Below are 22,360 nucleotides of genomic sequence, written 5' to 3'. Positions count from 1 at the left end.
AATTTTATGAAGAATACGACGATCGGATTTCCAGTGCCCCTTCATTAGAAAAATTTTGTAAAATTTAGATTTTTTAATTTTTGATATTCAATTACGCCCTCTAGCGGTGGTCCCAAAATTATGAAAATAATTTCCAGGCTTTTCCTGAGGCAACTTTGGTTATAAAATTTTTTCTTTCAAAGCTCTACTATAAACGGTTCCTGAGATATGGCCGAGAGCCATTCTTATTGGGACACCCGGTACAATGACGTCATAACTAACTATCAGAGTATCAGAGACAGATAATGTCTCATCTGAGTCAGGAGAAAGAACAATCAAGAGATGATATCTCATCATCATCATCATCAATGGCGTTACAAATCTTCGTGAGTCTTTGCTGCGTTTACTATTGCCTTCCATGTTTGTCGGTCCTGTGTCACCAATTCCCATTGTCGCACTCCCATTTTCTCTAGCTCTTTTTGACTGCATATTTCCTCCTTTTTTTAGGCCGCCCTAGAGACATTCACTCTAAACTGGAGCTGGATATTAGTGACACTCAGTATGGGTTCCGCAATGGCATGGGTACCAGAGAGGCATTATTCTCCTTCAACGTGCTGACACAGAGATGCTTGGATGTTAACCATCCTCTTTACGTCTGTTTTATAGACTACAATAAGGCGTTTGATAAAGTAAAACATGATCGACTCATGGAAATCCTAAAAAATAAAAATCTAGATGAAAGAGATTTAAGACTAATAACACACCTCTATTACAATCAGCGAGCAATAGTAAGAATTGAAAAAGAAACATCTGAAGAAATGGAAATAAAGAGAGGAGTCAGGCAAGGCTGCATACTATCACCTCTATTATTTAACGCTTATTCTGAAGAGGTAATGCGAGAAACTCTGGAAGATGAAACAGTCGGCATAAGAGTAAATGGAGTCTTAGTTAACAACATCAGATATGCAGATGATACAGTAATAATAGCCGATAGTTTACAAGACCTGCAAAGACTCATGAGTAAAATAGTAAGGTGTAGTAGGGAGTACGGACTCTCTCTCAATATCAAAAAGACGAAGTTTATGAAAATTAGTAAAAACAACCATAATACTAACGAAATCTTGATAGTAGAGGGCCAACAGATCGAAAGAGTAAAAAAGTACACTTACCTAGGAACACTTATAACAGAAAATAACGACTACACTGCAGAAATAAAAGTCAGAATCGAAAAAGCACGTTCTAATTTTATAAAAATGAAAAAGGTCCTATGTAGCAAAGATTTAACATTAGCTCTTAAAGTACGCCTAACAAAATGTTACGTCTACAGTGTTCTGTACTATGGAGTGGAATCATGGACGTTAAATGTAGAGACAATGAGACGACTTAACGCCTTTGAAATGTGGACCTATAGAAAAATTATGAGGGTTTCCTGGGTAGATAGAGTTACAAACAATGAAGTACTGAGAAGAATAGGTAAAGAAAAGGAAGTTGAACTTACAATTAAAGAAAAGAAGCTACAGTATCTCGGACATGTGATGCGGGGCGAGAAGTATGGCATCCTACGACTCATAATGCAGGGAAAGATAGATGGAAGAAGAAGCATCGGAAGAAGACGAATTTCATGGTTGAAGAACCTGAGAGAGTGGTTTGGATGCAGCTCGAAACAACTATTTAGAGCTACTGCCTCAAAAATTAAAATAGCTATGATGATTGCCAACCTCCGTAGCGGAGATGGCACCTGAAGAAGAAGAAGAAGAGACATTCTTCCATCTGGCCTTTCCCAGAACACATTGTTTTTAAGGTGATTGTCGTTACTGCGTATCACACGCCCTGCCCATCTGAGTCTATTGGCTTTTGTATATCTGACTAGATTTTCATTTCCGAATAGAGATTATAGCTCGTTATTGTATCTGCGCCTCTATTCGTTTGGTATGCTGTCTCTGCAAGGGCCATATATCATTCGAAGGATTTTACGTTCCCACACCCGCAATTTATTTACTTCTCTTTTTGTTGGCGTCCATGTTTCGCTTGCATACGCGACTACTAGTCGTATTATGGTCTTATACATATAATCTGGATATTTGCACCTCGTGAAAGAAGTTTTGACTTCATTAAATTTCATTGCAAAGAAAGATCTGGGCCCGGATTACGTACACTCGATACGCATCGTATCCGCCATGTTTTACCATAGCGCCTTATGGGAAAACATGGCGGATACGATTCGTATCGAGTGTTCGTAATCCCTATGCTGTTTTCGGCCATTATTCGGATTTCAACTTTTCGCTCTAATTTGTTGTTATTTGTGGGGTCTAGGACGTTTCATCGCCGCCAGTTCATCGCCGCCGTTTCGATGCCGCCAGTTCATCGCCGGCCGATTCATCGCTAACTCTTTGTTGGTACTACTATTTACGGAACACCTTGTATATTGAAAAAAAAATTATGTACAGCTAGTTCCTAAAAAAACTGATACGACTCTTATGCCCGGTTGCACCAACAGATCTTAGGCTTAAGTCGAGAATATCATAAGAATTAATATAATATAATTATAATATATTACAATAAGAATACCATAATATAATAATAGATATAATTGATAATAAGGTAAGAATCTAAAATTATGGTGCAACGTAAGCGATACTCAAGGAGGCCCTATCTATAAGTAGAGCTTAGCTAAGCTGGAGCTTAAGATCTGTTGGTGCAACCAGGCATTAGTAAGATTTGATTATTTTGAGCAGTGTATTTGATTGGTCTGACATTATATTATATTTATTATGACTGACTGTCAAAGTCAGTTAAAAAAAACACACAACTGATTACATAATATATGTAGTACATGATAATATGTTATAGTCCTGTCGCCAGGGGGGGTACAACGGCCTCCTGTATTCAGATGGACTTACCCAAGTTTTTATTATGTATTTTGGCCCGTAGAACACGAATTTTTTGGGTAACAGTTGATCCGGATGTCGATAAGATTGTTATAAACAAAGAAGTTGAGGAATTACATAACAGCGATTTCTCGCAAAACAAAACATGTTTTTGTATTTTGTGGGCCATTCTAACCAAAAAATGTTCCTACAAGTTTTTTCGTAGGATGCATAGTTTTCGAGATAAACGCGGTTGAACTTTCAAAAAATCGAAAAATTGCAATTTTTGAACCCGAATAACTTTTGACTAAAAAATAAAATAGCAATTCTGCTTACCGCATTTGAAAGTTCAAGTCAAATTCTATCGGTTTCGAATATATACATTGCTAAAAATGTATGTGTTTATTGCTAAAAAAAGCTATAAACACATAGTGTTTCCCGTGACTAATACATGCGTTTACATGCATGCTACGTAGAAATAGCCTCGCTTGCACTTGTAATACCTACTCTACCTACTCATTCGATTTTAAATGAGAAATCATTGAAAACATCACTCCAGCACTAGGTGTTTATACTTTTGTTTAACAATAAAATAATAAATTTTTAGCAATGCAAATAACTAAAACCGATATACTTTGACTTGAACGTTCAAATGCGGTAAGCAGAATTGCTATTTTATTTTTTAATCAAAAGTTATTCGGGTACAAATGTTGCAATTTTTCGATTTTTTGAAAGTTCCACCGCGTTTATCTCGAAAACTATGCATCCTACGAAAAAATTTGTAGGAACACTTTTTGGTTGGAATGGCCCAAAAAATACAAAAACATGTTTTGTTTTGCGAGAAATCGCTGTTATGTAATTCCTCAACTTCTTTGTTTATAACAATCTTATCGACATCCGAATCAACTGTTACCCAAAAAATTCGTGTTCTACGGGTCAAAATACATAAAAAAAAACTTGAGTAAGTCCATCTGAATACAGGAGGCCGTTGTACCCCCCCTGGCGACAGGACTATTAATTCATAAACTGTAATAATTATTAAGGTCTAAATTTTTATATTATTTTGAATCTCTGAATTTTATAAAGAGTATATAAATGATAGTTTTTATATAAAAGATGGTTGTTGTTATCATTTTTATTATTATTAAAGAATAAAACAAACGAATTAACTCAACAATATGTATATTAAAGCAAGACATGTCACCAAATTAAATGATAACTGGGCACTATCAGAGGCAGCAAAACATTTTAACATAAGCAGAACCACAGTTTTTCTATTAATAACAAAAGGAGGGAACAAGAAACTCTCGAAAGAAAGCGAGGGTCTGAAAGACCAAAACTATACTAAATTTAGATATTATGTAAAAATAAAATTAATATTTTGTAATATTTCCATCAGCAGTGATAACAGCTTGTAGTATTCGCTCCATCTGCGTGAAAGGAACTATTAAATTGTCTTTTTCAGAGAGCTCTTCCCAAACCTTGCTTTCTTTCGAGAGTTTCTTGTTCTCTCCATCTTTTATTAATATTAAAAACGGTTGTTCTGCTTACGTTAAAATGGTTCGCTACGGCAGATAGTGACCAACCATCTTCTAATTTCGTTACAATTTTTGATTTTAGTTCTTTGCCAGCATGTGGAGCCATTTTGTGAGCTTGTATAGAATAAGTTATCTGACAAATTTTAATATTTGGCAGTGAAAGTGACAGTATGTAAATAATAGGTATTTATCCTTTAAAATATACTGCTCAATTTTCTACAAAATACGTTTTAAGAGTCGTATCAGTTTTTTTGGAACCAGCTATACAATGTTGTTCTGAAGCTATTTCCTTGTGGCATATTTATAATGAACTATTTTAAATGGGAAATAAGCCACAATTTTACCAAAAAAATGAATTTATTAACGTTTCGACGCCCAAGTCGAATATCGTTCTCAAAATACAAAATAATACTAAATAAACAAAAATGTTGTTGCTTAGTAAAAAATTCTTCTAAGAATTTATTTAATCTGACTCATTTATATCGGCAATTCAGGCATGTATTGCCTATGTATAAAATACATTTTAAAGTAGAAGACTTTAAAATATTGCCAATATTGATGAGTTGCTATACAACGCATATTAAAAAAATTCAAATTATTTAAATAAAAATTATGAAGTAAATACACCACTGGTGTATTGAACACTACATAAATTTGAACATATAATATATTTCTACAAAGGTCATTTAACACAACAAATTTAGTACTATCTAGTATAAAATTTAGGGGAAGTAGAACAGTAAATATAATAATATTTTTATCTTTTTAATTGTCATAAGTTTTGAACTGAATTTAACGTAGTGTCGTGTCATCTCCCATAATACAAAATCAACTGACTGACTGGCGATGAAACGGCTGGGGATGAAACGGACGGCGATGAAATGGACTGGCGATGAAACGGCGGCCTCGAAACGGCGGCGATGAACCGGCGGCGATGAAACGTACCATTCCGTTATTTGTGATTGTTACTCCTAGATATTTAAATTCTTTAACCACTTCGTAGTAGTAGAATCCAACAAAATTGTTGAAAATGTGATTTTCTATAATTTCGTTTGTTATAATTTTTTTGTGCGGTCGATATTTTACGAGTTATGGCGGAAAATAGTGACAGTTAGAACATAAATATTGAATTATCTCGTTCATTATTAGTTTAACGACAAAAATGTTTTTATACAAAAATAGAGAGAATTAAATTCTACACAATTTTTATCCCTTTCATTTTTTGCAAAAATTAATATTTAAGGTAGTACGTATGCGGAAATGGCCCGAGCGTAAGACCTGATTGATTTTATAGCAATTGTTTTTGTTCAATATCTACGCATTTTCAACTAAAATTGTTTCAAATATGATTTCCTATAATTTCTTTTTAAAATTTTTTTCATGCGGTTGATATTTTCCAAGTTAAGGGGGAGAATAGTAAAAAGTGGTGGGGGTGGGAGGAGCATAATTATTGAATTGAATTTGATTTCCGAGCTGCCCCAAATTTTATAATTCTATCCTTTAGGGGAGATCAATAGTAGTGTAAATTTAAAATCTCGACTTAATTCCGCGGTTGCATTAGCCGCCATATTGATTTTAAAGGAGAACCGTTGTTGCTTAATATCTCAGCCATTTTCAACTTTTCGACAAAAACGGTTGGAACTAAAATTGTTGGAAATACAATTTCATACAATTTCTTTTGCATAATTTTTATATGCGATCAATATTCTCCGAATTAAGGGGGATAATAGTGGAAGCAGAGGGGAAGCATAATTATTGAATTGCCTCATTGATTATTAATTTTTCGACATAATTGTACAGAAACAAAAATAAAGAAAATTATATTTTATAAAATTTTTGAAACTTCCAATGAAACACCAACCAAACTAAGTAAATAAAAGACAAATAATAACTTAAATGCATTAAGTTCACTTAATTTTATTAACTAGCGGGTTTTATTGGTTGAGTTTGTCTATCTATATTTTAAGCTTCATGTCAGCTAATATATTTTAATATTTCAACAATTTTTTTTTTAATTTTGGACTCTGGGGGAGATTTCCCCATCTCCCCTCGTAGACCCGCCACTGGTTCTCTCGAAAACTTGTAGTAAATCGTAATTGCAACAATTTCAGTCCTTACACTTTTTATCAAAAAGTTGAAAATGGCGGAGATATAAATCGATCGGGTCTTACGCTCGCTCTTTTACCGCGTAGCTACTACCTTAAATATTGATTTTATGAAAGAAATTAAAGATATCAAAATTGTACAAAATTTAATTCTTCTCATTTTTGTGTAGGTACATATTTGTTGTTAAGCTGATAATAAACGAGATAATTCAATAATTCAATAATTATGCTCTAACTGTCACAATTTTCCCCCCATAACTCTGAAAATATCGACCGCACCAAAAAAATTATAATTAACGAAATTATATAAAATTGCATTTACAACAATTTCAGTTTTTATAATTTTTTTCGAAAAGTTGAAAATGGCGGAGATATTGACCAAAAACGGTTCACATTTAAAATCAAGATGGCGGCTAACGCAACAGTGGAATTCAGTCGAGATTTTAAATTTATACTACCATTGAACCCCCCTTAAGATTAGAAAATAAAATTTGGGGCAGCTTCTAATGCAAGGTCAAATGGTATCCCGACTGGGCTAATGCAACATGTAAAGAAGTTGACTGTTACATTGGAGGAGCACGATCATCAGCGGCATGGAAATTAATAAAAACCATGAAAACCGACACATCAAACAAAAGCAGAATACAACATCTCCAGATAAATGCATGGAAGGAGCATAACTAAATGAAGACAGAGATGTCTATAACACTGATTCACCACAACGTATACGAGTACACGGTGAATATGTCAACGTAGAAGAAGAACAAATACAACATACAACAAGCACTTAAATTCATGAGGAACAACAAAGCATCCGGAAAGCAGAACATACCAGCAGAACTTCTAAAACACGGAATACTAAAACTAATAAGAAACCTCAATGGGGAAGAAATCCTGAAGAGTTGGAAAGAAGACTCCCGCGACAGTTTTTATGGACCCCCGTGTTATAAACATAACGACAACTAATAACAATATAATTATTACTAAAATATGTGTAAATGACAGTATTTGGCCTTTCTTTAATAACTCTTAATTAGTTTATGAATAGACATGAAAACCTATTATACATGTATCTTAATCCAGCAAACCTATTAGTAAGTTGTTGCAATATTATATCTATTTACATTGAAAACATTAACTACAAAACTTTTTTTGCTAAAAGTTATTTTTTCGTCACAGCTGAGCTCATCTTATACGTTTTATCCGTTTATTTTTAAATTCCCACGTTTTATCAGTTTATTCCTGCTGCTTTTGCTAAAGTTTCGGAAATCGAATTTCTCATTTATATTAGAAGATTATCACGAGTTTTTTCAAACTCGTTGAAGGGCGACCGTTACCTCTGCCGTTTCAGATTTCAAAAGTGTTGATTTAATGAAAAGATTAATAAAGTTAAGTATTTTAGATTGAATAGTAATGTTAACGACAAATTCAAAATTATTCATATGCTCTAATAATGCATTCACTTGTAATTTTTCATCGTTTTAGAGAGCAATTTTCGTTAAAGGTTTCATTACTTGTCGGAAAGCTCGACCAAAGCCATAACAGCATCATGTCTGGATGACCACCGGGTTTCACATAACCTTTTAAGTGTTACAGTGTTAGTAAACGCGATGGATCCAAAGTTATAATAGTACATAGTACATCCTATCTTTTAATACTTGCACTAAAAAAACAATCTTTTAATTATATCCTAAAAAAACCAACTCCTGTACACCAACAACGGCATCATTCACCACTAGGTTCAGATTATGGGATGCACATTGAACATAGGAAGCTGTTTTTTCAATGTCAGTTATACGCCTTTGTACGCCTGAATATATACCACTCATAACCCTTGCCCCATCATACCCTTTCCTCTGCTGTTGTGTACGGAAAGGTGCTTTGATCGGAATGGGACGTTTCGATGCCGCCGGTTCATCGCCAGTCCATTTCATCGCCGTCATATCTCGCATTTCCTAGAATTCCTAATTAATACTAAAAATAACTAATAATTGTAACTGTCGAAAATTCGGAAATATATCAGATAGCGATTAATTGATTGGCGATGAATCGGCCGGCATCGGCATCGAACTGGCGGCATCGAAACGGCGGCGATGAAACGTCCTAGACCCGCTTTGATTGTATAAATCTTAAAATTTAATTTACAAGACCTTCTGCACTTTGGTCTAACTTGCGAATAAATCCCAACAGTTTTCAACAACTTCCGCTTTAGAAGTTAAATTATTTTCATCGCAAGTTACATACCGGAAAATAAAATTAAGCTGATGGTGTTTCGAAATATCTTGAGTGGTATCAAGATTTTATTGAATAAAAACAATTTTTTTAAATAAATTAATCAATTTGTTTTCAGTTTCTTGAGCCAGCAAATTTATAACTTCGTTTTGTATTTGGGGGCTCAAGTAATTTGTTGTTTTTTAAGTTATTGTTTTTATCAGGATCATATGTAGCTAGTAAAAGAACCACCAACAAAAAATTACCTTTTTGGGTACTTTCATCACTTTCATCTAAACTACCAACATGTCTACGAAAGTACGAAACGCTAAATTGCACCCGAAAAGAGTTAAGTCAATACCCGCTTCATTATTTCCTTCCAAATTCCCTATTTTGATGCTTATTATGGAAATATGTTTTGGTCCCCAATTTAAAGAAAGTGGAAGTATTAACACATTGAACGCCATATGAGTTGTATTTAACTCACACCTTGTTTGGCCCAGGCGCTCAGTGAGTTAAATATTATTCACATTAACATTGAGATTCTCAACGTGGAGCCTGAAGGCACAAACAAAAAATTTTAATGTGGCGGTTAATGTGTTAAGCTTGAAGGCTTTAGGGGCCCCTCCTAACGTCGGGACCCCCCGCCTTGCGGGCCCTGCGGGCCTGTCAGCTACGCCACTGGGATTACTCCAATTCACAAAAAAGGTAGAACAGATATTTGCGGAAACTACATATGTATCTCGGTCACTCGTACCTTTAGCAGGCTGTTTGGTAAAATCTTAAAAAAAATGATTGAGCAAGAATACGAACCTCATGAAATTGGAGAGCAAGCTGGTTTTAGATCTGGAAAATATTGCGTAGACCACATAGTACCCTAACACAACTTAATGAATAGAAAGTTGTTTGTGGATCTCACAAAAGCGTATGACGTGATTCCTGTGAGAAAGCTGGGGCAGTCTCTTGAACGATCTTCGTTAAATGACTCGACGATCGCCGACGTCAAACAATTATACAATAAAGCAACATCAAAAATCAAACTAACAACACCTTATCAGAAGAATTTCCAGTACCAAAACGATTACGAAAAGGATGCTGCCTTCTCCAATACCATTTAAATGCTACAAGAAGCACTAAAATACTAGAGGAGATCTTTTTCATGGATGGGAATCCAGCTTGATGACGATAAAATATTTTCAGATAAAGAAGATTTAGAGTGGGGCCTTTCTGTAAATAGAAACCAAACGCCATACTTATGCATCGGGAATGAAGTTGAAGATCTAATAGTCAACGAACATGAAACAATCAAGAACTGTGAGAAATATTTATATTTAGGAACAACAATCAACAAGAGTGGGCACACCGAAAAAGAAATAGAGCAAAGGATCGTGAAAGGAAAAAGAGTGATTAGATGCCTAAACCCGATGCTATGGTCAAAAGAACTATCTACAATAATCAAAGAAAATATCTTATCTTTAACTCCATCTTTAAAAGTATAATGCTCTAGGGGTGCGAAACATGTCAACTAACTAAATCCCTAGAATGACATCTACTTGCATTGGAAATGGACTTCTGGAGAAGATCGGCTAGAAAATCAAGGCTTGAAAGGATATAAAATGACCAATTCAGAAATATAATGGGAGTCAAGTCAACCATCATAGACGAAATTCAAAGGAGACAACTAACCTGGTAAGGACATCTAAAAATAATGGACGATGAAAGGCTGCCAAAACAAATTTTAAAATGGACACCAAGGGAAAGAAGGAAGAGAGGAAGGCCGAAAAAATCCTGGCTAGGCGGCATTCAGAAGGTAATGTTGGAAAGGAATCTTCACCCTGGAAATCGGAAGGCGAAAAACGCTATAAATATCCGGGAATAATAATAAATAATAATTACTTACCCCATTTCCCAACATTCCTGCATTTTAGGTAATCTCGGATGTGCGTTTTTAAAAAATTCAGGTATATTTTTTCGTACTGCATAATATGATTTAATATTATCCTTGGTCCTTTCTATATTATATTTATTATTTGTAACAAAAAATTCTAGCATACTATCACCTAAAAATTATGAAATGAATTAATAAAATAAGAAATTAATCATATTCAGAATATTCAGATTAAAAACGGATGTTTATTGAGCATCTTAGAAACAGTATAATAAACTAAAGTACATAGATATCGGCCCACTTTTGACTAATAATGTATTTTTTTTTCATAAACTATTACTCGGATCAAAAAAGATGTACTCGTCGGAAGATAATTTAATGTACTTTAATATGAGTATTTTATGAAAATTTATTTCGACCTCTTATGTTTAACATTGTAAATTAAATTCATCGAACAAATTAACTTTTTTTATTGCTAACACAAAAAGGGTACCTACAGTTGAGTCCCTGAATCTTTACCCGTGCGTCATCATTTCAAGCATACGAGATAAGTCGACGATAAGTCGAAAATTTAAATTTAATAAACGCAACAGCAAGTGACAGTAAGCGACAGTAAATGAAACTAAAGTTAAAAAAGGTGTTGTTAATGTCCTGGAACGCACTCACAAGAGACAAGCTAAGAGACGACGATCAAACGAAGCCAATATATTCCTCCTAATTCCATGAGCACTCCAAATACTGTTCAGGGGCGTAACAGAGGCCCCCGCAGCATGAAGCTTGCGGGGGGGCCCCATCATGTCAGGGGCCCCATCTTGTCGTCTAATACATATATGTAAAAATGTGTTATTGTTATATTATTTTGCGCATATAGGTATTATACGCAACGTATTTAAGCAACGCAGTATTGAAAATGAAGTTGCCTATCAGATTCATACAATGTATCGTATGTATGTATTGTATGTATGTATTAATAAAATTGTAGATATATTCGCTGATAGTATTGCACGAAGAAAGTTGTTCATCTCATAGAATAATACTTTGTAATAATGTAGTCGTTTATTAATTTTCTTTCTATTATATTCTATATTCTATACCAATAAAGATGAAAAATGTAAGTTGTCATAAACAGTGCATCAATACACTAATAGCCCAGTAAACACCCGTTTTGGAGTGTAATTATCAGTATTAATTGCACGAGAGCTCTAAAATTATCGATTTATTTCCCGAGTGACACTTTGACAGTTTTCGCTCCCCTTCGGGTCGTGAAATTATGTTAAAGTGTGACGAGGCAACAAATCGATAATAATTTTAGAGATCGAGTGTAATTCGAGATTATTTCATGAATAAAACTGTCTTTTTAAATTATTTTAACTAATATTTTATTGATATCATCACCTGAATATTTCCTAAACCTGTTTCTTGGTGGTCTTTGTGACAAGTTATACAACATTAATTGTCATTAATGTGACTGAATGTTCATTTTTGGACCCTTTCAGATGAAACCCATTCAAAGATAAGCACTTTGAACCGGTGAAACTTACAGGTCATATAAAAAAAAAGTTAAGTAATTTGTAAATGTGTAAAGCGGTAATGATTAGTTTCATTTGGGGTGCTAAATATGGCGAGATTTTCACAATGTTTTTTTCCAAAAAAGGCTTTAACTGTATTTTGAGCGTAACTCACTTAGTTTTGATGATAGAGATTTTTATAAAAAGTAAAAATACCTAAAACTTTTTTTTAAAGTTTTAATGAGTTTTCTCCGAAAGGTGCTTCATTTTTTGGTTATTTCACGTTGAAATATTCGATTTGGAATTTGACGTAAAAGAACAATTTTTCAGGAGCTACAAATTTTCATTTACTTGGTCGATAGATTTCATTTTTGTATAAGCTACATTTTTGCTACTTACATAATATGAATACATACTTTTAAAGTTATTTGCGAAAAACCGCATGAAAACGTGTTTTTTTTTGTTGAACAATGTTGAACATTTTCTCTCGTAAATAACTCGAAAAGTATTGACTGGACCACTTCGGTGGTGGCATTGAAAATTACACAGTATCGCCTTATTTCACGTTAATAACACATAATAGCCAGGGAGGTAGTGTCAAATTTGACCGGAGCATTTTAGCATGGCTGCTTTCTTTTTATTTAGTTAGGTATTCCAAAGCTTATTAACAAATGATGTGTCATCTGGCCCAAAACCGGGGATTTTAGACAAGGAAAGGTAAAATATGAGACTTGATGGAAAAACGCTACAACTTATGTCAAATATTTATCTACGTGACTTACAACCCTTAATAGCCTTGCTGACTTCTCTCCTAGCTTTCACTCAGGCAATCCGGGTTCAAATCCTGGCGTTGAATTTTTTTTTTTGTTTTTAAAATTGACATTTTATTTTGAAAAATAATTATTTTTATAATAAGGGCGTTATTCAGCGGAATACTGGGTTTACTGTGTTTTGATTGATTTGCACACTTTCGATAGCTATTTTCTATTGGATATATTGCGTTTGGAAGGAATTGGCTGTAACCACTGGATATATTTCATGACAAAGCTACTTAGTATTAATTTAACTCAAATTCTAAAAAACAGGATTTATTGCGTTTTGATTGATCGCTCCTCATACAGACAAAAATCCATTTTTATATACCTATTATAGAGAACAGGGAAATATTTAGATTGCTTTCATAAAATGGGGGGTTGGTGATAGAAAAGTGAAAAATTAGGGTTGTATGTATCTTTTGGTTCTACATCATATTACATTAAGAAAAAACAGTATGTCCAAAAAATAAAAAAATGTCGGGAGGGGGTGGGGAGGGCAACACCCTTTTTTACTTAGATTGGTCGTACTAACTCAGGAAGCTTCAGGGGTTCATTTACAACAACTTTGCTTATTAAGGTCAATCATAATATAATTGATCAAATGCATACAGTCGGAAAAATGAAAGAATACCCATGAACGAACATATAAAACACGCTGTATTTTCCTGTCACCGTGTCACACAAAAAATTGGCCAGCGCAAGTACATGTAATAATTATTACTACATGTACTTGCGCTGGGCAATTTTCTTTGTGACAAGGTGACAGGAAAATACAGCGTGTTTTATATGTTCGTTCATGGGTATTCTTTCATTTTTCCGACTGTAGTTCTATTTCATAAGTTCTATGCATAATTATATAAGACATACAGATTTTTTTATATTGTCTCGTATAAATAATACAAACGTGGTATTATAAAAATAAATATTTTTCAAAATAAAATGTCAATCTTAAAAACAAAAAAAATTTCAACGCCAGGATTTGAACCCGCATTGTCTGAGTGAAAGCTTGGAGGGAAGTCAGCCAGGCTATAAAGAGTTGCAAGTCACGTAGATAAATATTTGACATAAGGTGTAGCGTTTTTCCATCAAGTTTCATATTTTATCTTTTCTTGTCTAAAATCCCCGGTTTTGGGCCAGCTGATACATCATTTGTTAATAAACTTTGGAATACCTAACTAAATAAAAAGAAAGCAGCCATGCTAAAATGCTCCGGTCAAATTTGACACTACCTCCCTGGCTATGTTTTTGTTACACATGGCGCATTTAGTCATTTTTTAAAGGGGCCCCATTTCCAATTCTGCGGGGGGGGGCCGACGGATTTTGTTACGCCACTGATACTGTTAGTTTGCTAGCTCCATTGACTGTCTCAATCCTTTCTTAGATGGATGGCTGCATATAGAGGTTTTCCAACCAGAGTCTTCGTTTGGTCTGCCGCGCCAGTGTGTTAAAGACCTTCATCTTACTCTTCGGCCTTCTACCTTTCCTTCTTATACCATGGCCTCGTTCTTGGCTATGGTCAAAGAATGATAAAGACCTAAATTACTTCGGTCTCACATCCATGGATACATCGACCTCGGGAATTATTTCGGCCTCATATCCATGGATATACGGCAGAAGTAATTTAAGTATGCTTGGTTTACTTTTTTTAGTAGCTCTTCCTTGTGTTTAAGAATATAAACACAAATAAAAGTTATGGCTGTTACACGTGTACCAAATGCCGACATTAATATTCGTATCTATAACAAGCAGATAGAATCCGTACAAAGATTTCAGTATCTTGGTTGTTGGATAACAAACGATTTGACCACAAGGTCGAAATACGTGTTCGTATTATAGCGTATGCTGGGTCCGCTTTTCAAAAAATGAGAAAATTCCTAATAAACTCTACCTTATCGTTGGATATTCGATACCAATTTGTAAAAACATTCACTACTACTACTATCGGTTTACAGCGTTCTCCGACGCCTTCCGACTCCTAACCGCCATTCTTCTCTGTTAAACCATAGACCTGGAGAGATTTCTCTTTCCTCTAGTTCTTTTTCAATTCCCTCCCTCCAGCTTCTTCTCGGCCTTCCTCTTTGTCTTCTCCCTTGTGGTGTCCACGCCAAAATCTGCTTAAGGATCCTGTCATCTGGCATTCTCTGTACATGGCCGTACCATACTAGTTGTTTTGTTTTTATGTCATCAATTATTGTATGTGTGACTCCCATCATTTCTCGTATTTTCTCATTTGGTATCCGATTTCTTCTTGATTTGCCTGCTGCTCTTCTCCAGAAGTCCATTTCTGTTACTAGTAGCATTTTCTCCGTTCTTTGTTTCAGTGGCCAAACTTCACTGCCATATGTGATTATACTTTTAAGCTATTGTATATGAGCTGTTTGTTCGCTTTAGATATTGTCTGGTCGCACAGAATGCCGTTCATCATGGATATGTCTTTTCTACCCTGTATGTTTCTGTCTTTTATAGTAGCATCGAGTGTTCCATCTTGAGTTATCTTCATGCCCAGGTGCTTGTATTCATCGCAGTGTTTAATTTCTACCCCATCGTCTAATGTAATTGACTGCTTTGTTCCTCCAATACACATGGCTTCAGTTTTCTTAATATTGACTTCGAGACCCCATTTGTTATATTCTTCTATTAGCTTCCGGGTCATGTAACTCAGCTCGTCATGATCCTGAGCAATCAGAATTTGGTCATCAGCGAAACATAAGGTGTATAGTGTTGTGTCGTCATTGAGAGGGATTCCCATGCCATTACATTTTCTTTTCCACAGCTTAAGTGCTTGTTCCAGATAAATTTTGAAAAGGGTAGGCGCAATACAATAACCCTGCTTCAATCCTTTCGTGACCTTAAATCCCTCAGACATCGTTGATCCAGTTTTAATTTTTGCAGTCGTTCCATTATAGACTTTGGACTGCTTTGATAAGACCATGTTTAATGTTGGTTTGATGTAGGGTTGACCATAGTTTGCTGAGGGGCACACTGTCATATGCTTTTTGTAAGTCTACATATACCAGGTGAACTTCTTTATTGACGGCTGTTTTTTTCTCAATAATTGCGTAATAGAGTACAGGTGATCTATTATGGACCTCCCAGCTCTAAAGCCAGCTTGCTCCTCTGCTTCGTAATCTCTATAGTCATTTTCTATTTTGTTCTTAATAAGTTTCCCATACATCCTACTTATTGTGCTATTTACCGCAATTCCTCTGTAATTTTTACATTGATCCTTGCTGCCCTTTTTGTGGATGGTTGACATGATAGATAATTTCCATTGTTTTGGTAATTCGGCACCAATGTAAAGACATTTATCTATTCCATATTTCTATATGGAGTGGAAATATGGATTGTCGAAATTACAAGTATGAGGCGTATAGAAGCCTTTGAGATGTGGATTTTATAAGGATGCTGAAGATCTCTTGGGCAGAGCACGTGAACAACAACGAGGTGCTGCGAAGAATGGGGACTGAAAGAGAATTCCTAAATATTGTAAAAACAGAAAAACTAGTTATCTAGGACATATTTACAGAGGAGAAAGATTCCACTTTTTATGACGCATAATGGATGGTAAAGTGGAAGGAAGAAGAGGTCCAGGAAGAAGAAAACTCTCCTGGCTGAAAAACGTAAGGTAAAATAATGGCCAGGCATGGACACAAAGGCTATAGCGGGATAAGATGGTCAAAAATGCCCCCGCACCGATCAGCCCCGCTACTTAAGTTTTCGATAAAGGATATAAAATTATGCCCTCATGCAAATTTTTAGCTTCCCAGAGGTCCTAAAACGTCTTAAATCGAGAAAAGAAGAATTTTTAGGTTTTATTTTTTTGTGAGCGCAATTTTACGTTAAAAAATTTGAAAAAATTCAAGAGGTTGTATCTTTGAATACAAAACAACCTAATTTTTTTTTCAGATTTTTGTAATGAAAAATGAGCCCAGGAAAAATTTTTGAAATTTTCAAAAAAAATTTAGGTTATGTTAATATGATTTTTCCAACTTTTAAATAGAATTTTTTTGAGTACTTTTTGCCGTTCTTTTAAATGGCAGAGGCAGTATTTTTAATATCTGAGCGGAAAAATCGAAAAAATCGAAAAAACTGTTTTTGGCTGTCTCGAGATGCATCTCGGGACAGCCAATTTTAGGCTTTAGGATCCTGACTATAACAACTGAAAAAAAACTAAAATTGTGAATTTTGTCATAAAATTTGGTATGTGGGGTTATAATAATATTTGGAACAACTTTTCCAAATAACTTTTATCGATATCTGTAACGCGAAGCAAATCGAATCACATATCGAAAATTCACCCCGTTTGTGGATTCACGGTAGGCCGCGTTTAAAATTTAAAGTTCAGATGACTATTTTAAAAATTGTGAACCATCACCCTGTATGACTGCAAAATTTCAAATCTGTATATATTTTTATAGCCGAAACATAGGGGTGTCTTCATCTTAAATGCGACACACTGTATCTTATCAATTTGATAATTTATTGCAACTAATATAGTCGCATTTTTTACAAGAATAAAAAACCGCTAAACGCCGTAAAAATGAGTGGCGCATAAAATATTCCAGCTACAAAAGATCTGATATGAATATTACGTGGCGCGAAAATGGATTTTCATTTGATGCAAAACAAAATTCTAGTTTTATTTTAAAAGATTTTTCCATAATATTTGCTAAATTTGAAGTAAACGCGCCACAAAAGAGTAACTTTGATACAGTTTGAATTTTGAAACTCTTTTGTGGCGCGTTTACTTCAAATTTAGCAAATATTATGGAAAAATCTTTTAAAATAAAACTAGAATTTTGTTTTGCATCAAATGAAAATCCATTTTCGCGCCACGTAATATTCATATCAGATCTTTTGTAGCTGGAATATTTTATGCGCCACTCATTTTTACGGCGTTTAGCGGTTTTTTATTCTTGTATCAGGAGTTTTTCAAAGTTATTTATAAATTAAATGTATGAAGTTGAATGCGATGTTCCTCTATTACACGTCAAGCTTTATAAATGGTTACCTTTGTTGCATTATCTCCCAAATGATCTAGTGTCCATCTAATGTACACTAGATTTTTTTTTTATTCGAAATAGATTGAAAAAAAAATTGAGATGGCCGGTAAATGAAGTCGGATTGCCCGTTGCCAGATCAAATTTAGCGTCGTAACCACTACAACTACATAAACCATTTCGGGAATAATCGTTAATTGGATTATACTTTTGTGGCTTAAAAACTTCTAAACGGCTTAACCGATTATGATCAGTAAACATGAGTTTGAAACGTATTGACCAGTAGTATCTGATGGATCTAAGGTCAAGTATGAAAATTGAAGCTATTACAGGAATTATTGAGCTTAAGAAACCGTTTTTCCCACAGGAAATAGATTTTATCATACTTATGAAGCCTATAACTTAAGAATTCAAATTTTCCGGGATATGAGGTATACACCGTTAAATTCGTCTGGAGTACTTCTATAAACGCTAAGTTATTGGCGCAATTTGTAGGTTGAAATGTTGAGTTGTCGAAAAACCAAAATTTTCAAAGTTTAGTTTTTCAGTTTTTCGGCTATACTGAGCCGTGTGTATGTCTGATTCTGACGGCTTAGACACCATTTGAAAGCTTAAGTTAACACTATTAATTTGATGTATTTGCGGTTCTCCTGGCTCTTCTTGATCCGAATATATATACCCCCAAAACATATGCCGTTTTGTACCTACCAAGTCCTATAGCTGGCTTTTGGGTGGTCAAAAGTCACAAACTACACCGGTTCTAAATCGGCCCTGACCCCCTCTTCAAACACAGAGGAAAAATATCAAATCGGTTTAACTTTCAAACACACATACATATATTTAGGGTGGAACGAAAAGATAGGAAAAAAAATTTTTTTTTCAAAGAACTTTCTAATAGCACTCGAAAGTTGCCTTATCATGTCTACAATAAAACTACAAAATATTTTTGTTCTAGGTTTACATCTTGAGGTGCCGCAAGATCTTTGAAAAGATAGGTTTTTAACAAAAAAATGCAGAAAATTTCAAATATTTTATATATTTAACCTGGTGCCGTAGCTAACATTTCTTATAGTCCAGGGTAATAAGGTTTTTTCCATGACACTCGAGGAGCCAGGGTACTGAAGCGTCTTTTCGACAGGTAATATATATAAGAGCAAATTGTAACTATTTCCTGCGTAGGATCTGGCGGCCATTTTTATTTATAAACAATTAAGTGTCAAAAAATGGCATTTTTACCTTTTTTTTTCAAATCAATGGAAAACAGTGAAACTTATGGTTTTTTAAGAACAAATATCTTTGAGATTATGGAAAAAGCTTTAAAACGACGTATTACAAAGTTTGATATACTCATTTATTGTTAATATAATTGCGAAAATAGGTCGGAATTGCAAAAAAAATTAATTTCGCAATATCTATTGTAAAAATTAGTGTACAGCTTTGAAATTTTTGTCACATAAGGGTTCTTTGTTGCTTAATATGTGATAAAAATTTCAAAGCGATTCATTCAATTGTTTAAATTTTATTCAAGTTGTTTATCCCAGAGACCATTTTTTTTACAATAACATAAGTCAGAAAAAAATGACTTTAGAACCATTCCACAGGTGTCAAATGAAAGAGCATGACCTATATTTTCAATTTGGTTTAAAAAAAGCGAATAAAAAATGCGTTTATTAGTAATAAATAATTATGCAAAAGAATCGTAAATCTTTCCTTATAAACTTTTTATTTTGTTATATAAGAAATTATATATATTTATTACAATTTTTTATCAATTATGATATAAATAACATTACTTGTTAGGTGGGCACGTAAAACAGGGTAAAAAAGTTAATTTTTTTTGAAAAAGTTATTCAAAAAATTTATAAGGAGAGATTTACGATACTTTTGCACAATAATTTATTACTAATAAATGCATTTTTTATTCGCTTTTTTTAAACCATGTTGAAAACATAGTTCATGCTCTTCCATTTGACATCTGTGGAATGGTTCTAACGTCATTTTTTTCTGACTTATGTTAGTGCAAAAAAAATGCTCACTGAGATAAACAATTGAATGAATCGCTTTGAAATTTGTATGACATATTAAGCACTAAAGAACCCTCATTTGACAAAAATTTCAAATCTGTACACTAATTTTTACAGCAGTTATTGCAAAAATATTTTTTTTTGCAATTCCGACCTTTTTTCGCAATTATATTAACAATAAATGAGTACAGTGGAACCTCGATAACTCGGATTAATCGGGACCGCGGCCGATCCGGGTTATCGAAAATCCGGGTTAGCCGGAGAATATAGTAAAAATTAATAAATAACCTCCATTACAATTACAAAAACATGAAACACATATGCACAGTACACATCTAAATTACGTATAGTTGTATAGAGTGTAGAGTTTTGTTCATTTCTTGGTAAAAAACTCATGTCATACTGTAGAGATGTACCGACACCATAATATGGTAGGTCTGGATCCTGCGTACAAAAAAAAAATTGATAAATAGCAAGCTGAAAATTTGTTATTAGCTTAAGGGTGTCTAGTGGGACAAACATTAATATATGGGAACACTGGAACAGGGGAAGTTTTAACTGTGGAACAGGTTAAAAATTTGGAACGGTCAGACCACGAAAACGGCACATGTATTTTTTCCGACAGAACAGACTTAAACTCTCCGAACAGAGATTAAACTCTCATGCAAAAATCAGACTGCTATTTATCACCAAATTGGCGTTTTAATGAGTGGAACATGTAGAATATGTCAAATGACAGGAATTATGACAGGTGATAAATAGCAGTCTGATTTTTGCATGAGAGTTTAATCTCTGTTCGGAGAGTTTATGTCTGTTCTGTCGGACAAAACAAATGTGCCATTTTCGTGTTCTGACCGTTCCAAATTTTTGACCTGTTCCACAATTAAAACTGCCCCTGTTCCAGTGTTCTCATATATCAAAGTTTATCCGACTAGACACCCTTAAGCTATTAATAAATTTTTAGCTTGCTATTAATCAACTTTTTTTTCATACGCGGGATCCAGACCTATGGTAGCATAATATCATATTATGATGCTGCAATAAATTTATTTTAAAGATTCGTCTTTATCAATCCTACCTAATGTTTCTATTTAGTTTCTTTTCCATTGTCACTGCAACATTTTTACGTTTTGTTACCATTACGTAGACAAAGCAAACACAATCTGAAGCACGATTACATTACAGAACGGAAGTGATTAATAGGCTGTACTACACACAATACAAGAATTTTTAAATAGTCACGTCTTTTTTAAACAATGCTAAGACAGTTTGACATAAATAAAGAAAAAGGAATACAGACAGGTGTCTGTTCTTTCCGATAAGCTGAGACGGTCGCTCTGGCTGCCGCCGTGTGCATGAATCATTTTTACTATTGTACTTATGTGTTCAAATTACACAAATACACATTATCTCTGAAATATTATTTGGCCTACATACATTTTTATTTGATAAAATTGTTAAATTGTTTATTTGTTAAATTTTTGTCTGATGAAAATCGGTCCGGGTTAGCCGGACTTCCGGGTTATCGGGGGCCGACTTATCGGGGTTCCACTGTATATCAAACTTTGTAATATGTCATTTTAAAGCTTTTTCCATAATCTCAAAGATATTTGTACTAAAAAAATCATGTTTCACTGTTTTCCATTGATTTGAAAAAAAAGGGAAAAATGCCATTTTTTGACAGTTAATTGTTTATAAATAAAAATGGCCGCCAGATCTCACGCAGGAAATAGTTACAATTTGATCCTATAGGTATGGACAGCCTAAGTCTTGACGTCACAAAATTGGGAGGAGCTTATGTTTGGCTCCAAACAATTCTGTTTATAATGTTAAACACTCATAAGGAATTTTTAATTTATTGTTTACGTGGTTTGTGTGACAAAATAAGACTTTTCATTTAGGTATTTATTTAAAGAAACGTGCCAATTAAGAGATTTTTATTCGTTTTTGCCCAGGTGAGTTAATTTAATGCAATGATTAGAATGTAAACAGTTTTGAGGGTATATTTATTTTCAATCACTAAGGAATAAAAACCACCTGAGCAAAAACGAATAAAAATCTCTTAATTAACACGTCTCTTTAACGAAATACCTAAATGAAGTCTTATTTTGCCACACAAAGCACATAAATGAAAAAATCCTTATGAACATTTAAGGTTACAAACAAAATTGTTTGGAGCCAATATAAGCTCCTCCCAATTTTGTGACATTTGTGACGTCAGACTTAGGTTGTCCATTACTTGTCGAAAAAACGCTTCAGTACCCTGGCTGCTCGAGTGTCACGAACAGGGTATATTTTTGTCTTATTACCCTGGTCTATTAGTCAAATATTGTTTCTAATAACAGTTAACATTGCTATCATTGATATATGTATACATTGCTATAAGATTTCTTTAGTTACAATATTCATATTGATACTTAAATAA

The 22,360-nt window shown here is 34.0% G+C and overlaps 1 protein-coding gene across 4 annotated transcripts in view; it reads right to left on the bottom strand.

Moving 5' to 3' along the window:
- LOC114334871 (retinol-binding protein pinta) overlaps positions 1 to 22,360 on the bottom strand; it is a 103,607-nt gene that overhangs the window by 22,599 nt on the left and 58,648 nt on the right. For all 4 annotated transcript variants that reach the window (XM_028284988.2, XM_028284985.2, XM_028284987.2 and 1 more), the window contains exon 3: positions 10,601 to 10,760. In XM_028284988.2, the coding sequence (XP_028140789.1) occupies positions 10,601 to 10,760 (160 nt within the window). The remainder of the gene's footprint in view (positions 1 to 10,600; positions 10,761 to 22,360) is intronic.

Source organism: Diabrotica virgifera, chromosome 7 (genome assembly GCF_917563875.1).
Source record: "Diabrotica virgifera virgifera chromosome 7, PGI_DIABVI_V3a".
Taxonomy (NCBI): Eukaryota; Metazoa; Arthropoda; class Insecta; order Coleoptera; family Chrysomelidae; genus Diabrotica; species Diabrotica virgifera.
The sequence above is the reverse complement of the archived record's forward strand: the minus strand, read 5'-3'. Positions and strand labels throughout refer to the sequence as shown.